The sequence below is a fragment of the Equus asinus genome, chromosome 20, assembly GCF_041296235.1.
Source record: "Equus asinus isolate D_3611 breed Donkey chromosome 20, EquAss-T2T_v2, whole genome shotgun sequence".
NCBI lineage: Eukaryota > Metazoa > Chordata > Mammalia > Perissodactyla > Equidae > Equus > Equus asinus.
The window spans coordinates 89,184,637-89,205,000 of NC_091809.1; the positions used below are offsets into that span (position 1 = coordinate 89,184,637).

Genomic DNA, 20,364 nt, shown 5'->3' on the forward strand with positions numbered 1-20,364 from the left:
GTGAAGAGCAGAGGGAAGAAAAGGAGAGGAGGGTGAAGACTGGAAAAAATGGTGGAAGACACCTCATTTCAAATTCCATCTCCCACCCTAGAGACCAAGGCAGAGCTCAGTGGGCCCAACACTCCCATGTTAACCTGGCGCAGTTTGATTAGATCTAGAACCAAGGTATTAGGTGCAAAGAACTCACACCCAGATTTCCTTTCAAACAATGAGATAATATTCTCAAAGGAAAGGAAGTGGAAGGAAACTACAAGGTGATACCAAGGTTAGTGAAAGTTATCTTGCTCCTGCAGAATCTCCAGAACTACGTGTCCAAACTTTTCAGGCTGATCATATGTGTAGATGTACAGAGATAAATAAAATGGAACAACAAATCAAAAGAGTACAAATGCAAGGACACAAGGTACAGTGAGCATTCTCCATGACTCTTTCACAAGCCCCTACTAACAGTTTTGTCTTGTGTTTTACTCAACTGGTGCTATAAACCAAAAACATAACTGGAATCTTACCTTACTCTTTCCCTGAGTTCTCTCTCTCAGTATCAATGAATGACATATTTACTTTCTCTTGAATTGAAAAATGCCATAGACATAGCATGTCTTTCAAAATAATTTAAAGCTATTACCAAGGCAGTTTTACAGAAAATTTGGAAAATGAACAAGATTGCGCAAGGATGGATTCCTTGATTCCTTTGGAGCAATAAATATCTGTAGAAATTGGACAATTGTGCATATCTATCTATCCACTGGGTACTTTTATGTTAGGTGATCAAGGCACAGATTTCATTCCCCTACCAATTCCATCTTCATGCACCCAACACACCTTAAATTCCAGATAACAATGTGGCAAAGGGATTTGTAAGCAAATGTACATGAGGTTAAGGGTGCAAAGTGGTACTGCAGATGCTGTGGGGGAAGAATTGTGTATATGGAGGAGTTTTTTACTAAGTATAGCTCCCATGGGTAAAGTACTGCAACCCAGGGTAGTGATAAGAACTCTGGGTGCTGTTAAAGCTGGGAGTTTTGGGATCATAAAAGAACAAAATCCAGAAGAAAGAAGAGAAGGAGAAAGAACAGTAGAAAGAAAAGAAAAAAGGTGAGGGGAAGAAAGTTCAGGAGAGGTTGTCACAATCTGCATATTGTAAAAGAAAACATTGTATGATGAGAAAGAACAAACAGCAATAATTTTCTGGAAAGGAAGAGAGAAGATTTGGCGGACAGGTACAATTATTCTCCACTTCATCTTATTTCAAGTTAGACCAGCATTCCTAAGTTTCTGTCCTGATTCTCATTCCTCTGAACAGGAAAAGCTTCAGTTTTGGGTCTCAGTTGTGCGTGAGTTACACATTGAGCCCTGAATGCTCATACTAATCAATCTCTCTGTCTAAACAGACCATGCATTCTGATCTGTCCACACTGGCATGGTCAGTGTCCAACCCCTCCCAAAGAGGCTTGAATTCATCTATCTAGAGAACAGATGAGCAAGCCTGCCTAAATTGAGGATAAAATATGAACAAGCCCTTTTGACTGAAGATCTAAAGCCAGATGTATATCATAAAATTGTTGACATTTTGATGTGAACTTCCTTGCCTCCAATTTGTCAGTTAACTCTGAACTGGGTAGGAAAAGATGGGGTTGTTATGAACAGGCCCTAAAAAAGCTCAAGTTTTAGTTAAAATTAGGACAAGACGGAAAAATAAATGAATAAGATAGAAGAAAAATCAAATAAAGCAAAAACACAACTGCATAGTTAAAGGTTTTAGGTACAATAAAGATGTATCTTAGCACAAATCACAAATATGGTAAAATGTTTCCAGAAGAAATTAGTGTTTAAGCTGATACTGAGGGATAAACTGGTGTTAATTAGGTGGGAAGAGGATGGGAGATAAAAATTATTCCACGAAAAGTAAATGGCCTGCAGGGAGGTCTAGAGGAAAGAAAAACAATAATCAAGGGACTGAAAATGAGAATAAGTGGGCCCAAACCAGAGGCCAATTTTTTCTGAGTTTATAGTATATAACCATTAAAAAAAATCAAGTGTATTATCTTTTTCTTGATTTATTATTGTTGTTTTTTTGTTTCACACAAAACAGAGCCATATGTTTATGAAGTCAAATGACTTCATGGAGTCATTTTCGAACTCTACGGTTTGAAAAAGAAAGAGAATGGAAAGTTTTAAACAGATGAATGATGGAAGCTTTCTATTTTGGAACAGCAGTTTTTTCTGTAGTGCAGAAAGTTGAGAAAATAATTTTCAAAATAAACTGTTGGCAAAAGTGGCTAAATATGCAGGTATGTGTTAAAATATTCATAATATATAATATAAATATAAGTTAAATCTTGCCTTCATATCTTATACTTCTTATATATGTAATTAAATATAAAAATGAAATTCAGAAAAATTTGAAGTAAAAAATAACTTTAGCAACAATAGTTACTACTTCTGTCAATGCCTCAACTTAGCACAAATATTTATGAACATTATAGAATACCCTGTTAGATCTCTTTTGAAAATCTCCCTAGGAGATCTCAATGCAGTTGAGCACAACCAGTTTGGGGACCATGGTTTTCATGTTAAAAACCCCTGCTCTAAATTTAACTAATGTCTCATACCAGTTCTTATTTATTAAATTTTAAATCTAAAAGTAAAGGATTTATACTGAGACTCATATGTAATTGTTTAATATAGTTGTGTTGATTTAAATTTTATGAAAATTATTTCATGTGTATTCTATTGTTTTTTAACAAGACCAAACGTTTTTATTTAAATGAAAGCTGTCTTTCCAAGTAGTCAACTTGAGAGTCTCTGTATGCTTTTCTGGTAATATTACTAATGCAAAAGCTAAACAAAATAACAACAAAGATGTCATATTAAAATTTTATTAAATGCTTATATAAGAAACCTCTGAAATAGATACACCAGAATATAGGCTTTAATAGCATTTACATTTGAGAGGTTAGGTGACAGGTGAGTTTGCAGCGGTAGTATAACTGTATATCATTTCCCACAAAAGTGTTGAGGTATAGAAAGATTTTTCTTTTAGTGATTTCTTTCTTTAATAGAAGAGACATAAAGTAAAAAAATGCGATATCTGTTCACTATAAAATAAAATTTAAAGAAAAATACTACCTTGGAAAATGTTTGTAAACCACGAGAAAAAATGGGTTCATATTTTTGTATTGAAAGTGTCTAGCAAGCAATAAAATAAAAACTAATACCTCCACTGAAGATGAATCAGCAGGCAAATGAGTAATCAATTATGAGAAAAACAATTGACCAAAACCACTTGAAAAAAATGTGCATAATCACTACTAGTGGAGTTAATTTTAATTCAAGCTAAAATAGCAAAGAGATTGTATTCTCACAGGTCCAGCTGGGGAAAAGAGAACATATAGTAATCAGTACTTATAGAGGTACAGCCCACTAACTGCATATGGAAGTGAAAATCAACACAAATTTTATGGAGAAGACTTTTTCCAACATTTATCAACATAATTAAAATTGCCCCTGCCTTTCTATCCCACAAGCTTCAATCCTATTTCTAATTATCTTAGAGTAAAAATCATTAATACAGAGAGTGGATTAAGACATGTATAGAAGAATCACTTTTGATAGAAAGGAGGATAAATGACTAAAATATTCAAGAGTAATAAAATGCTTAATTAAATTTGGTGCAGCAATTGGGTGGAAAGAAGGTTTAACTATTGAAAATTTTTATTTCAAAGCATACAGAATGACATGAGAAATGTTCAACACATAATATTAGGTAGAGAAAAAAACAGTGTACAAAACTCCGTATAGCCTGAAACATATACAAAAACAGAATATTATACATAAGAATTATTAAATGACTAAATGAAGTACAGAAAAAATTTGAGAGTGGTTATTCCTCTGTGTTAGATTTACAAATGATTTTCCAACTTTTTACATGCTTTTCTATAGTTTTCAGATTTTCTTCAATAAGGATGTATTTCTTTTTTAGTAAGAGAAAAACACTTTTTTTTAAAGATGATGTTCATCTCCACCAGGCTTGGTAGTCACTTTTCCTACTTGGGAAAAGGCATTAAACTTTAATGCATGTTTTGTTGTTGTTTCTTTTTCTACTCAAAAGCTTCTAAACACAGATATTTCACCACCGGACCCAAAATTCATTCTCTTTCAAAAAGATCCCTCTGAGACATCTAATTGTTGAGAGCCAGTCATCCTGGGAGATCTTGCTTGAGATTCTCCAGGGAAACTAAAAATTCTATATAAGAAGATGTCATCCCAGATTTTGAAGAACTCCTAAGGATTCTCAGCTATGCATACAGATTTGATTGTACCTAGCACTGAGGTGAGTTTGAATGATTCTCAAAAATACCTACTTTAGGAAAAGTAAAAACACTGTTTGCTAAGAATACAAGGACTTGGAATATGGAGACAGTCGACAGAAGGCAATATTAGCAAGAGGCAATGTATTTCTCTTTCCCTTTCACTTCTTAAGAGGTAATGGCTCCTTTTCTTTCTGAGTGGCTTCCACTGGACTTAGTCTCATTTTCCATTCATCTCATTCACTTCATCATGGTGTACACATAAAAGATGATGGACACTGGAGATTTTAATCTTTACGTTTCTGTAGTCTAAGACTATGAAATGATGGTTTCTCCATGTGATGCCATTTCTGGAGAGGTCTTAGAAGAACTCTCTTATAGAAAGAGATCATTTACATGAGATTCAGTCAGCTTAGGAACCAGAGACCATGAGCCTCTGAAACTTGTAGTTCCTACTTTATTTTCTTCTTGCCATGGTGGCTCCTATGCACTCTGCCCAGTAGGAGTGGACATAATAGTGATTTCCAGAACATATAAGTGACAGGAATCCATGTTTGTGGCTTCACAGTCATGGAATACATGTCATCACATTGCAACTATTTAGTTCTGCTGGATGGTGGTGATAAATGGCATTGACTTTGCCACCTGAGAGGCTCAGGTTTACTCAAGAGCTAAGGTACCATTTTATTTTTTCAAGTAAAAGAAATATTTTAACCATTTAGAAGGTTCAACTTTCCTTAAACATCCCTGAATCTGTAAATTCCTGAAAGTATCGTCCAATATTTTCCACTGCCTCTACGAGAAATAGCAATCCAAAGATATGGTATTATCTTTTGTACTGATTACCTGTCCAGTTATAACAAAAGAAATGTTATTTAAATTAAAATAGTACATACCGTCAGTAATTCTTAGAACTGCAAAGGCTTCCTGAGCATAAATCTTGTATTGAGAATGGATAGGGCAATGAAAAGACAAAAAAAAGGAAAAAAGAAACAAAAGAAAAGGATCTTTTATCTGACTGAATTCAAATATTTAATAATTCCTTTACTAAAAACTCCATGAAACATGCTAATGATCTATAAGTGTGAATACTTTTTTTTTTCTTCTCAAGAACTTCCTTTATGAAGGAAGAAATTCCCTTGTTCTTCTAGTGTGAAAAAGCATGATATTGACAGTTCGAGTACCAGGCATACCAAATCCTTTCTAATTCAAATGCTCATTCATGTTCATATATTTTATTGAGCATCTACAATGTATTATCTTAAGCAAATTATATGGAGCATCACTGGAAAATTTTACATGATGTATTAGTTTACTTCATAATTTCCAAGGCAGGACAAAAATCCTGCTGATGAGGACTGGTCAGATTACGGTGATCTTCTAAATATGCCCACATGATTTTAGTGATAAGACTCAGGTACAACTAGCATAGAAGAATCTGAGAGGAGAGAATAGAAATGGCTTATTGGAATGAAGAAAACAATTATAGCCCAGTTCACTGATTTTTATTGAAATGTGGTGGCATGCAAGAAGTGTGCTGGGGAGAGGTTTAGAAAGTGAGGGCAGTTACATAAAGTGTTCAATGGGACATTAGGTAGCGTAGAACTGTATTGTTTAATTATTGTTACAAACCACAGTTCCAGGGCTTTCATTTGCTTTTTTTTTTTTTTTTTTTTTTTTTTTTGATGAGGAATGCGGGCCCTGAGCTAACATCTGAGCCAATCTTCCTCTACTTTGCATATGGGACACTGCCACAGCGTGGCTTGATGAGAGGTGTGTAGGTCAAAGCTGGGGATCTGAACCTACAAACTCTAGGGTGCTGAAGTGAAGTGTGGGAACTTAACCACAATGCAGCAGGCTGGCACCTCAAAGACTTTCTTGCTAGAGCTGGGGAAGGAAAAACTATCCTGATTATCATAACAAGGTGAATGTTCATGGTATTTGTGGGTATTTGTATTATTGTTCAAGCCACTCCCTCTTATCTGGTATCTAATCCCACCTCTTTCTCTTCTATGCAGAAAGCAACTGCTGATAAAGAGTGTAAAATGCCCCTCTCCTGTCAGCCATTATGTCTGGGGTCAACAGCTCCAGCCTGATCCCAGGATTCTTTATCTTGAATGGTGTTCCTGGACTGGAAGCTGCACACATCTGGATCTCCCTGCCATTTTGCTTCATGTACATCATTGCTGTGGTGGGGAACTGTGGGCTCATCTACCTCATCAGCCATGAGGAGGCACTGCACCGGCCAATGTACTACTTCCTGGCCCTGCTCTCCTTCACAGATGTCACCCTGTGTACCACCACTGTACCCAATATGCTGTGCATATTCTGGTTCAACCTCAAGGAGATTGACTTTAATGCCTGCCTGGCTCAGATGTTTTTTATCCACATGCTGACTGGGATGGAGTCTGGAGTACTCATGCTCATGGCCCTGGACCGCTATGTGGCCATCTGCTACCCCTTACGCTATGCCACCATCCTCACCAGCTCTGTTATCACCAAGACTGGTCTTGCCACTTTCCTGAGGAGTGTGATACTCATCATCCCATTCACTTTCCTCACCAAGCGCCTGCCCTATTGCAGAGGGAACTTCATTCCCCACACTTACTGTGACCACATGTCTGTGGCCAAAGTGTCCTGTGGCAAAGTCAAGGTCAACGCTATCTATGGTCTCTTGGCAGCACTCCTGATTGGGGGCTTTGATATCTTCTGTATTTCTGTGTCTTACACAATGATCTTACGGGCAGTTATGAGCCTGTCATCCGCAGATGCTCGTCACAAAGCCTTCAGCACCTGTACATCCCACATATGTGCTATTGTCATCACATATGTTCCAGCCTTATTCACCATTTTTACTCACCGTTTTGGAGGACAAAGCATTCCCCACCACGTCCATATCATTATCGCTAATCTCTATTTGATGTTGCCTCCTACCTTGAACCCCATTGTTTATGGAGTCAAGACCAAGCAGATCCAGGAAGGAGTGATCAAGTTACTTTATAAGGAGAAACATATTTTAGCTATGAAATAGATTTATGAATTAATATCTAAAAGCAAGGAAACATAAAGAATATTTTGGAGGAGATTTTAAGTGTAAATTTAAAACCACTAGTCTCATTGCAGAAAGCAATATTCATTGACTATGTATAATATCTATATTATTAACTGAATTCTTTTTTTAGTAGAATTAATCAATAATAGAAATTAATTAAATAAGTAAGAAACATATGTCCAGAATTTTAAGATTTTTTTTCTTAAAAGGATTTCCACATTAGCATAATTTCAAGGCTCTTTGGAAATTATTACATTGCTTAGATTCTAATGTATTTTCCGTGTTGAAAAAATCTGAAATGGGAGTCACACCGGACAAATAATAAAAGGTTTCTTTATTCTATATTGGGGATTCACCCGTTTTGGGGTGAAATCCATAAAAAAAGAAGTCTCAGAGTTTGTTTCATAAGGCCCTTCACACATGTTTTAGTGACTTCATTCACTCCCACTATTTCTTTCACCATGCAGTCTTGTGTAGATTGGATCAGTTATGCAAACTGTGTCATGTCTGTCTAAGTTGTGTTGAATTTTCACTATCAAAGAGAATAATATTCATATACTTGTAGCAATATGATCTAATGAAGGATGGGAAGATAAGCAAGGGACTAGAGATGCAAAAACTTAGAACAAATAATTTCTTAAAGATTATTGGGAGATTTTTGAAGAAGACATAGAAGAAGTCTTAGAAATAGTTGTGGAGTTGTAGTAGAAAATAGAGGAGATTCATAAGAAAAATCTATAAACATTTGGGTTTGGCTGACTTCACAGAATTTTTGTTCCAAATTTAGCCACCACAGTCGAAAATCCTCTCCTATGATTTGACTCCAAAGTTAGTTGATCACTCAAATAAAGTTTACATAATGATTAAGTCATTCACAGACATTGGCCTGTCTTATGTAACCAGGTCCTGTTCCCATGAAGCAAAATATGGAGAGGCAAGAAGCTGCATCTGGGTGATTGCAGGACACTTAACAAATCTGAAGATGCTTTGCACACTGATTCCTGTTCTCTATATCCTTCTATAACACTAAGGAAATCTAATCTCAATGAACACTTTCTGAGTTTTGTAAATTTTAAAGCCAATTCAGACTTTATACCAGTACTTTTAGTTTTGAATGCACATTTATTAATATTGAAGTGCACTATTAAAAGTAATTAGAGAGGCTGGCCTGGTGGTGCAGCGGTTATGTTCACATCTTCTGCTTTGGCGGCCTGGGGTTCGCTGGTTTGGATCCCAGGTGTGGACCTACATACCGCTTGGCAAGCCATCCTGGGGCAGGTATCCCACATATAAAGTAGAGGAAGATGGGTGCAGATGTTATTTCAGGGCCACTCTTCCTCAGCAAAAAAAGAGGAGGATTGGCAGCAGATGTTAGCTCAGAGCTAATCTTCCCCCCGCCAAAAAAAAAGAAAAAGAAAAAAAAATTTTTAAAATGTAATTAGAAAAAGTATGATATTCTTCTGCTAGAAATTTTGAATACTATGATATGTAATATATAGAGCATTTTCTGAAGATATATTGCACCAAAAATAGTAGTATTAGTCTCATTAAAAAATGCTAAGTTGATATTTAGAGAGTTTCCAGCCAGGGTGGCAGTTTGAATGTAAACAGAAATGTACAATTCCCCCAACACTCCAAACACATAGAAATACTGGATTAAGTATATTTCTGAAATTATGGAGAGTAAAACTAAAAGCAAAAAAATCAATATTTTATACACAAAAATGGGAATCAAAGAGGCAAGCAGGAGATGAGAATTCACAGCTTATACAAAGACTTTACTTAAATGACTTCAGTGTTGGGAATCTATTGCCTATGTGTAGACGTCAGACAAGGCATCAAGCCTAGAATCTGGAATCACTACACAATCTCGAATGGGAACTAAAACACCTTTGCCTGCCAGCCTAAAGACACATTAAATTGTTACTACGATAATTTGAGGAAGCATCAATGCAACACACATCACTACAGAAGGATCCAAAAAGATGCAAACATACAAAGGCATATTCTGGAAATAGTCCTTCTCTATACAGCCAATTATTTTCTCTGTGTAGTAGTAAGAGTACTGAACACACATCCTGACATTTTATGCCTACCCCCACACAGAAAAGCATGCACACCCATCTTCAACATACTGGGGGAAATTGCAAATATGGAAAGCAATTAGACAGGAAGTAGCAATGGAAAGGGAAGGATAAATATATAAGGGTGCATACTAACACATTTAGTCCACAAGTATTTACTAATAATTACCCTAGGTGGGGATATGGGTAGGATGAACCTTGATTTAAGTAACTTCTGGGAATTCTACACTGTACACTAGCAGCCACTGTAAGAGAAGAACGCTGGTTCCCTCAGGAGTAGAGAGAAACTGATCAAATTTTGCTAGAAACTGCCAATTGTTGTAGGAACCCATATATTATTCTGCCTTCCATGTCTAAGTATGAGAAGGATGACAGAGAAAGGAAACAGAGATCTTTGTCCTCCATGTTTGCGCACAGAATAGACAAATCTAACTCTTATTGAAGATTAATAAAATGGAAAAGCAACACCCCACAGAAAATAATTATATTGAGACTATAATAATGTCATGATAAAGAAGAAAAAAATAGCATGCAGAAAAATGAAAAGATTATCACAGATGTATAAAATGTTCACTGTTGGAGTAAAACTATTATTTAAAGAATGTTTCAAAAATGGGCACAATTTCATACAATCTCTGAAAAAGTTGAATAAATCATAAGGACAGAAATACCTCGGACAGCCAGGTTAGAGAATGAGATGATAACATAACAGAATGAGACCAAAAAATGATAAATGAGTAAAAGAAAGTTTAATTAGGAAAGTTAAAAGTGTGATATACAATTAAAATCTATGATTAAAGAGTAAATAAAAGAAGTTATGCTTTTAAATTAGTAATCGTTATAAAGTAGTAATTAGAAAATATTAGAAGCTGCTATAGATTGCAGTGGATAAAGGCAATGAGGTAAAAATGTTGACAGAAAGGACAGAATGAAGAGGCAACATAAATATCCTGGGTGCTAATAAAGCAGAGCTCAGACTGAGTGGAACACAAGTGATATTCAAACTCATAAAGAAAATAATGGATTTAAAGTTAATATTGATGCATGCATGCAAATTTAAAGAGTGTACACCATACAAAGAAAAAACACTTCAAGAGACTCATTATAATAGACAGTTTAAAAATATTTGAACTAACATAATGATAAAAAAAGAAATACAGTTAACATGTAAACAGGAAATAGGTTACATGTAACGAAAATAAAAGAAAAGATCAGAATGGTAAAAGAGAAATAAGAAGTGAGGAGAGGAGAGCGGGGAGAAGGGAAAGAAAGAGGAGGAGACAGAATAAACAAATGTGGATTTATATACTGCAACGCCAAATTTCTGAAGAGTCGGGTGATTTGTTCCAAACTTTAAAAAAGGCATGGTTACATTTAAATTTATTCATGCTGTGTGAAGCATGTTTGATCACTTTCATTCCAATATAATATTCCAATTTATGAATATACAACAATTTACTTATTTATACATTCTTGAAGGTCATTTTTTGGTGAGTTACTTTGAATATTGCTACTATGAATATCTTGTATATGTCTTTTGAAGCATATACTTGCACACTTCTCTGGTTTAATACCCAAGAGGATGATTTCTCTGTTGTGCAGTATTTTTAGGTTCATTTTTGTTGTATAATATCAATTGTAGTCCAAGGTGGTTGTGCCAATTTAAACTCTCACTAAAAGTTTGAGAATGCTAGTTAATCTTCATCCTTCTCAACTCACGGTATCGTCAGAGTTGTGGCGTCTCAATATGGTTTTAATTTGCATTTGCCTGATGATGAAGTAGATGGAATACACTTTCATAAATTCTTGGCTATTTGAATATCTTCTCTTTTTGTGTGATAGCTAAAGACTTTCATCCATTTCTCTTTAGAAATTTCATTTTTGATTTATAAGATTTCTTTATATATTTTGGATAAGACCCCTTTGTTGGTTACAAACATTGGCACATATGTTCTTCCTATCTATGATTTCCATTTCTATTATCTTAAAATGTTGTATTTTGACGAACAAAATTTCTAATTGTATTGTAGTCTGATTTTTGTTTGTTGTTAACCCTTTGATATTACCAAAAAAAATAAAACTCTTCTGTTAGGAACATTCCTGTAAATATTTCTGGTTAACTTAAACAGATATTCTTCTATGGTACAGAGCCAGAAGAATTGGTACAATAGGTAGCATGGATATGTTCAAGATTACATGATGTTTTTCAAATATTTAAACCAACTTAATGTAAAAACAAAGAAAGGTTTTTTTAAAAAAAATACCTTTTAGGCATTCTCCGCTTTTGTGTGATTTTCAAGGAAAGTTCTAGGATATGAGTCTTGAATATACTAGCATACGTTATTCTGAAAATACTGTTTTATGATTCTAATTGGAAGCTACAATACAGTTTTTAAAAATTTTATTTGGCTCTTCTTTACTTTTTTCTCAGTTTTGCTAAAAGTTTGTAAATTTTATCTTTAAACAAAATTAGCTCCTAGTTTCACTGATCTTTTTTCTAGTCTCTAGTGGTTTTTTTGGGTTTTTTTTTTTTCTGTTTTTTGGAAGATTAGCCCTGAGCTAACGTCTGCCACCAATCTTTCTCTTTTTGCTGAGGAAGACTGGTCCTGAGCTAACAGCCGTGACCATCTTCCTCTACTTTATATGTTGGACACCTACCACAGCATGGCTTGCCAAGCTGTGCCATATCCTCACCCAGGATCCGAACCAGTGAACCCTGGGCCGCTGAAGCAGGACGTATGCACTTAACCGCTGCGCCACCTGACCGGCCCTCTAGTTTATTTTATTTCTTCTCTAATCTTTGTTATCTCCTTCCTTCTGTTAATTTTGGGTTTAATTTATTCTTCTTTTTCTAGTTCCTTGAGTTGTAAAGTTAGGAAGTTTATTTAAGATCTTTCTCTTTTCTTAATGTACGCATTTATCTCTATAAACTTCCCTCTCAGAGCCATTTTTGCTGTATCCCGTATATTTTGCTATGCTATGTTTCCATTTCTGTTTGGTTCCAGATATGTTTTGGTTTCTTATTTGACTCATTGGTTATTAAGGAGTGTGTTGCTTAATTTCCACCAGTGTGTGAATTTTCTAGCTTTAACTCATTATTGATATCTAGTTTCATACAATTGTGGTGAGAAATAATACTTGATATAATTTCAATTTTCTTAACTTTGTTAAGACTTGTTTTGTGGCCTAACATATGCTCTCTCCTGGAGAATGTTCCATGTGTGTTTGAGGAGAATGTGTATTCCGCTGTTGTTGGATAAAATATTCTGTATTTGTCCATTAAGTCCATTTGGCCTAAAGTGTTGTTCAAGTCCAATGTTTCCTGATTGATTTTCTGTCTGGAGGATTTATCCATTATTGAAAGTGGGATATTGAAGTTTCCTACTATTTTTGTATTGCTGTCTGTTTCTGCCTTCAGATTTGTTCACCTTTGTTTAACATTTAGGTGCTCCAGTGTTGGGTGCGTACATATTTACAATTGTTTTCTTGATGAATTGACCCATCTCTCATTATATGACGACCTTATTGGTCTTTTGTCAAAGTTTTTACTTAACATGTATTTAAAGTATAGCTACTCTTGCTCTCTTTTGATTTCCTTTTTCATGGAATATCTTTTTCCATTCCTTCACTTTCAGCCTATATGCTTCCTTAAAGCTGAAGTGATTCTCTTGTTGGCAAGCATATATTTAGATCTTGGGGGTTTTTTGGTCATTTTTATTATTGTTGTGTATCCATTAGTCAATGGATAAAATCAAATGGATCAATCAAAGATGCTATGTCTTTTGATTGGGGAATTTAACCCATTTACATTTGAAGCAACTATTGATAGGTAAGGACTTAACAATGCCGGCTTGTTGTTTTCTTGTTATTCTGTAGTTGTTTTGTTCTTTTCTTTCTCTCTTGCTGTCTTCCTTTATGACTTGATGTTTCTCCACAATTGAATATTTGTTTTCTCTCTTTATCTTTTGTGTATGTACCATAGGTTTTTGCTTTGTGATTACCATGAAGATTACATAAAACATCTTATAATTATAGCAGTCTATTTTAAGCTGATAACTTTACTGACTGATTTCAGGAAGAAAAGGAAGAAAAAAACTTCACCAGTTAATCTGGCTGAGAATTTTGTGACTTTCTCGGATCTTTTCTTTGCATGTATCCCCTGTACACTTGTTGTTCCCTCTCCGGGGTAATCCTTACCATTGTAATCCAGAGATTGCGGGATCTCTGGATCCTGCAAATCCAGACCAGGTACTTAGATTGTTTGGGTTTTTTTCCCAGGGCTGTTTCTCTGAAACCCTCAAGGCCATGAACCTTCTCCTAATCCTGCAGAGTTGGGCCAGTCTTCTGTGCATGCTTGCTAATCACTTGCATTTGCTATCTTGGGGATCATGAACCGGAAGCCAGACACTGTGGGTACAGGGATGTGGTTCACCAAGCTTTGGGAGTTCCCATGGGCCAGTTCTGAGGGTTCTCAGTTGAAGCATTCCTAGAGGCTCATGGCTAGGATTTCTGAAGGAGTTCTGAGCCCTGGTTGCTGTACTCCCAACCTCTCCCCAGACCCTCAGCCATGCATATCATGTCAGTATTCTGGATAGGGCCTCTTGGGCAGATCCCAAGCATCTAGGGAAGCCAGGAGCTCACTTAGACACTCTCACTTTCGCCCATGGAAGAAATTGAGGACTCAGTGGAGATTTTCATATAATGGTTAAATTAAATTCTAGGTCTTTGAAACTGTTGTAAAAGATATCATCTTTTGATTTTTATTTTCTAAAGTGTTACTAGATTATTAGTACAAGTTATTTTTGTTTACTGACCCTGCTTCCAGTGATATTCTTAAATTAATGTAATAATAGAAGTAATGCATCTGTAGATTCAGGTAGTTTTCCTGTATGCATAATCATTTTGCAATAATTACAGTTTTCATTATTTATGTTCATTTCTTAGCAATTTGGGCCTTATTTCACTAGATGGAACTTCAGCTCAATGTTGAATAAAATTTGTGGTATTTTTTTTGTGGTGTTTTTTGCTCTTAAAGTATAATTCACATGCAATAAAGTGCACAGCACCTAAATGTTCAGTTTGATATGTTTTAACAGTAGTATACAGCTATGTAATGGCACCCAGAACAAGATAAAGAAATTTCCCTGGGAATTTTCCTTTGCTCCTATGAGTCATTATCCTTCCTCAGAGGATGCCACTTTTTCATTTCTATCATCTTAGTTTAGTATTTCCTGGTTTTGGACTGCATATAAATGGGATCATATAGTATTTTTTTTGTGTCTGGGTTCATTGTCTCAGTATAATGTTTTTGAAATTTATTTATGTTGTTATATGCAAAAAGAGTTTGTTCCTTAGTATTTCTGTGTTACACACTATTGTATGAATATACTGCACATTATTGTTCCATTCATTAATATTTGGGTTATGTGTACATTCACACACAAATCTTTTGGTGGACATATATTTTTATTTATCTTCAGTAAAAACCTAAGGATGGAATTGCTGAATCATAGAGTTAGTACATGTATAACCTAGTAAGAAACTGCTGAACTGGTCTACGAAGTAGTCATACAATTTTACATTTTCCTCAAAAATATGCTAGAGTTGCAGTATCGGGAGATTTTTGTGAAACACTTTCAATGACTTTCTTAAAGACCCTTTCAGCATTTGCTCTGAGTTTAGCAGGAATCCTTATACATTCACCATCTGGAATGGCAAAAAGCATTTCAATTTATTTTTTCAATGCTTTCAGCATCAGTCTTCTTCACAATAAAATATCAAGGGTGAGAGGTAACAAAATATATGTAAAACATATGCAAAACTATTTTGCTATAATCCCCCCGAAACAAATATACATCTAAGTGCATGTGCACATGTGTGAGTTCTTGTATTCATTAATTTATCCAACACACTCAGGACAAACCCATAAACTAGACACAAAACTGTTCAGTTATTCTTGTATGATACATGTTATTCTATGTCTCTTTGTTTCTGTCTCTCTCTGTATCTGTCAATGTCATTTTCTCTGTTTCTCTATATATGCGTATATATAGTTTTATGAAATTTATTACATGTAAAAATATAGTTTCATACAATTCATCACACTAAATATATATACATATAGTTCCATGAAACTATATATGTGTGTGTGTATAATATACATGTGTAATATATGTATACATAAATATACACACACAATGAACATATATATATATATATATTCAGGGTGAGGGGATGGTAAGATTGATATTGTAGGTATTTTAATGCATTTTTGGAATTTCATGATTACGTACTTAGACTATTATTTCATCAAGATAAATGAAAAACAAGTAATTCTTATGACTATTAGAAGTTTTGGTCAGAATTCATGCCTCTGGGAAAATATTTAACTTTAATACTTTTATTGTTTTGTATTTTACTCTTACTTAAAAGGCTGAAAAATATAGAAATAATTTCAAAAGTCCCAAAGGGTCTATACTTTCACCAGAGTCCTCTGCAGCATCAAGTGTGGAGATCCAATTAGGTGTAGACACTCAAGTCTGGAGAATCCTCAGAGGGTACAGAAATGCTATGTAGAGGTGGAATCTGGTTGTTGCAAAACTCTTTGATACCCAGGAGCCTCAGTCATGCCCATGAATCTGGTCTTTGCTGACGTTGAGGTGAGTATGGATGATTCTCAAAGACTTGTGCTTTCCCAAAATGTAAAGCTTGCAGTACAAGAAATACAAGTGTTTGAGATGTGGTGATTGGAAATTCAGTATTTCTTCTTGACTCCAACTCGAATAGATGACCATTTGTTTGGGGACTACAAAGAGAAGCAACATTCCTCTAATTATGAAATAAATTTAAAACCACCTCATAATACATTGAAGGTAGAGAAGTGCAGATGTACTTGGCTCCAGTGGGAAGAAAACAATAGTTTTGCGTTAACTAATGAATATCTGTATTCAGAACCGCTTCCAGTGGAAATGGTCTTTATGGGCAAGTGGAAAGTAACAGAAAACTAGACTTGAATCCTAGAAGGCACTGACAGGAATTCCTGGAAGGGGCTTCTCTACAGAAATCTTCCCATGCAATTCCCCTTCCAGGTGCCATACAGTATCTATGTGAACAAGTCCAGGAATACAAATGTGGCTATCACACAGATAGGGTCTCTATCACAGATGGTTTCTCTCTGTGTAGAGAGCTCCCTTAGCTAAAAACAGATTTTCTGTAGCATAATGCATTTGTTCTACGTGGGGGGTTCTATTCCCCACCACATTATCATGAATAAGCTTTCTCTTATGTCATCACGACTTGTTTAAGCTAAGTATGCTAACTTTGCAATTATTTCTCAGAAATAGAATCAGTAAGTTAGGAAAACAGATATAGATTTATTAAATACGTGGTTTCAAAGTCAAACAAACTTGGATTTTAATCTTAGCTCTACAAGTTTTAATATTTGTAGACTTAAACATTTTATTGACTCAATCTACACATAGATTCCCTCATATATAAATGAGGATAATCATACATGTCCATAGCATTATTATAAGTTTGAATAGAAGATTCATCACCCATTCAAATGTTAGCTCCATGACTTGAGAGGATTTTGTCTGTTTAGTTCCCTAATGTGTTCCTAGAAACTAGAATGATAACTGGTATGTGAATACAGTCAATAAATATATGTTAAATACATATGTTTTAGCACATAATCTGACAATTATTATCTATTATTATAATAGGTAACATACATTGATTACTTACTAGACGTCACTAGGCACAGCTTGGAGGATTAACTCTCACTTCACTCTTCTAACACCTCTATAATATATACTATATCACCTCTCTCCTTAAAAGTCATGGAAATTATAAAAAGAAAGGTTTGAGACTCATTCTAGTCCATCTGGCTAGTTAGTACAGGAAACTCATAGAGTCTGAGTGTCCACTTCTCTATAAGTAAGCATGCAATAAAACTCTGCTCTCACATTTTCAGAGAACAGGGGCTCATCCATATAGATTTCATTCTTTTTAATATTTTATAAGTTTAAAAATAGCTTACCCAATAGCAAAATTCATGTGCATCTTTGAGAATCATCTACAAGGCACGTGTAAAGAGAAATCTTGTACTGAGGAGAGGGAAAAAAAACTGACATTGAGTTTATCTGTTAGTCTGACTGTTTGCTTGGCTACGATTTAATGAGTGTGGATTGATTGTTTAGTTATATGTTGCTGATGCTTGGAAGAGCCTGAGAGTTTCCCTTGATGGGTGAGCAGTTTTAGTTTACAAGCCAGATGTGCAGAGCTGAATATTCCTCCACCTCCGGTATCCTAATATCCTAGTCTTTTCTTCTCAGTTTTGTGGCTCTAGTACCTTCTGGCTATCTTAGGATGAGGCAGACATCAGAGGTGGCAACTCATGCACAGCAGTTCTCTTTGCAGAAGTTCCAGTGGCCACATGCTTAGTTACCTAGTGTTAGCAGGAATCTTGCAGGAATTTAGCTGGATGAGATGTCCTTAGCTTTCATTCCACAGTTGAAACATTTATAATTCTTTTTCTAAATTGTGAGAATATATTTTGGAGACCCCAGTAACTACCGTTTGCTTTCTAAAGTTCACTTCTCCATCAACCAATATAATTGAGGACTTCCAAATCTCATGCTACTTTTCCCACCCTAAAGAGCACAGAGGCACTTGAGTTATAGCACGGCTGACTAGTTCCGTTTGAATTTACATATATTAATTACAGTAAGTTTGATAGGATGGGATGCTTTCTACGGAGGTAGGAAATGATAATAACAATGACATTACTGCTAATATTTATTGAGTATTCACTATGTGCTATGCACAGTCTTAGCATATTATATAAATTGTCTTATTGAATAATCCTGACAGCTTTCTGAGCTTGGCACAGTTATTGTCCTGAATTTATATTGAGAAAACTAAGACACAAAATGGCTAAACAACTTGTCAATATCACATACTAGTTAAGAATCAGGATGGAATATGAAGCTAGACAATGTGACTCCAGGGGAATTTAAGCACCACTTCTCATTCCAAAAATCATCTCTTTTTTTTCCCTGCTTTATCTCCGCAAATACCCCCAGGACATAGTCGTATATTTTAGTTGCAGGTCCTTCTAGTTGTGGCATGTGGGACACCGCCTCAATGTGGCCTGACAAGCGGTGCCACATCTGTGCCCAGGATCCGAACTGCAAAACCCTGGGCCGCCGCCGCAGTGATGCACATGAACTTAACCACTTGGCCACGGGGCAGGCCCCTCAAAAATCATCTTTTGACATTGTTGTTTTACATTTGGATTCCAAGCCCTCTACTAACTTTTGGGTCATTTTCTTGTCCAGGAAACTACCACTTTTAAAGACTATAATATGCCCTCCTCCTGTCAGCCGTTATGTCTAGGGTCAACAGCTCCGGCCTGACCCCGGTATTCTTTATCTTGAATGGTGTTCCTGGACTGGAAACTGCACACATCTGGATCTCCCTGCCATTCTGCTTCATGTACATCCTTGCTGTGGTGGGGAACTGTGGCCTTATCTACCTCATCAGCCATGAGGAGGCCCTGCACCAGCCAATGTACTACTTCCTGGCCCTGCTCTCCTTCACAGATGTCACCCTGTGCACGACTACTATACCCAATATGCTGTGCATATTCTGGTTCAACCTCAAGGAGATTGACTTTGATGCTTGCCTGGCTCAGATGTTTTTTGTCCACATGCTGACTGGGATGGAGTCTGGAGTACTCATGCTCATGGCCTTGGACCGCTATGTGGCCATCTGCTACCCCTTACGCTATGCCACCATCCTCACCAGCTCTGTTATCGCCAAGGCCGGTCTTGTCACCTTCCTGAGGGGTGTGATGCTCATCATCCCATTCACTTTCCTCACCAAGCGCCTGCCCTATTGCCGGGGCAACTGCATTCCCCATACCTACTGTGACCACATGTCTGTGGCCAAGGTGTCCTGTGGCAATTTTAAGGTCAATGCTATTTATGGCTTGATGGTTGCTCTCCTTATTGGTGTGTTTGACATCTGCTGTATTTCCGTGTCTTACACCATGATATTGCGAGCTGTAGTGAGCCTGTCATCCACAGATGCTCGTCACAAAGCCTTCAGCACCTGTACATCTCACATCTGTGCCATTGTGATGACCTATGTCCCAGCTTTTTTCACTTTTTTCACCCACCGTTTTGGAGGACATACTATCCCTCACCACATACACATCATTGTGGCCAACCTTTATCTGCTACTGCCACCTACAATAAACCCAATTGTTTATGGAGTTAAGACCAAACAGATTCGAGAAGGTGTGATCAAATTTCTACTAGGAGACAAGGTTGTCTTTACTCAAGACAACTAAATAATAAAATAGGCACATTGCTTGGGAGAGGTTAAAAAAGAGTAGGGAATAAGATGTAAAAATGTGAGTGAAATTGTATTAAAAATATGTCATCTAATACACAAATTTTCTGAAGCCTTTGCAAGTATATATTATGCAATATTGCTTCTGTGTAAAAATCTCCAAAGAATAGTATGAATAAAAAACAAGGAACATACCCATTCTTTATAGATTTTATTTTCTACATAAAGATGTATGTCTAGTGAAACAGGTAATAAAATGAGGGATGCAGTGCTAGTGTCAATGTATGTACCGTGTGCAAGAAGAAGAGGTTTTGATGATGTAGGACAAGCACATCCTCTCCATAAAGGACAAAATCTACTCAAATCAAGTACATTGTTGCCATGGGGTAATTTGGGCCCAATGTTGCAATATTTTCCAGTATTTTTAAAGACAAGCTAGTTTTAGATGTTTTGTGAAACGTCCTAATTTTAATTATTGGCTAAATTTTGAGTTTTTTTTAATATTCTATATTTCATTCAAGACACATCTAAGAGTTCTATTTTTCCCATTTCATCAGTT

At 35.9% G+C, this 20,364-nt stretch overlaps 2 protein-coding genes across 2 annotated transcripts; both read left to right on the forward strand.

Annotated features, from left to right (window-relative positions):
• The first annotated feature begins 6,378 nt into the window (after positions 1-6,378).
• LOC106829002 (olfactory receptor 52N2-like) lies at positions 6,379-7,341 on the forward strand. Its single transcript, XM_014837846.2, has one exon. It carries the CDS (start codon positions 6,379-6,381, stop codon positions 7,339-7,341), a length of 963 nt encoding a protein of 320 aa, XP_014693332.1.
• An 11,496-nt stretch (positions 7,342-18,837) lies between these two features.
• On the forward strand, positions 18,838-19,803 carry LOC106828935 (olfactory receptor 52N2). The gene has a single exon (XM_014837745.3). The coding sequence runs from the start codon at positions 18,838-18,840 to the stop codon at positions 19,801-19,803; it is 966 nt and encodes a 321-aa protein (XP_014693231.3).
• Positions 19,804-20,364: the final 561 nt, after the last annotated feature.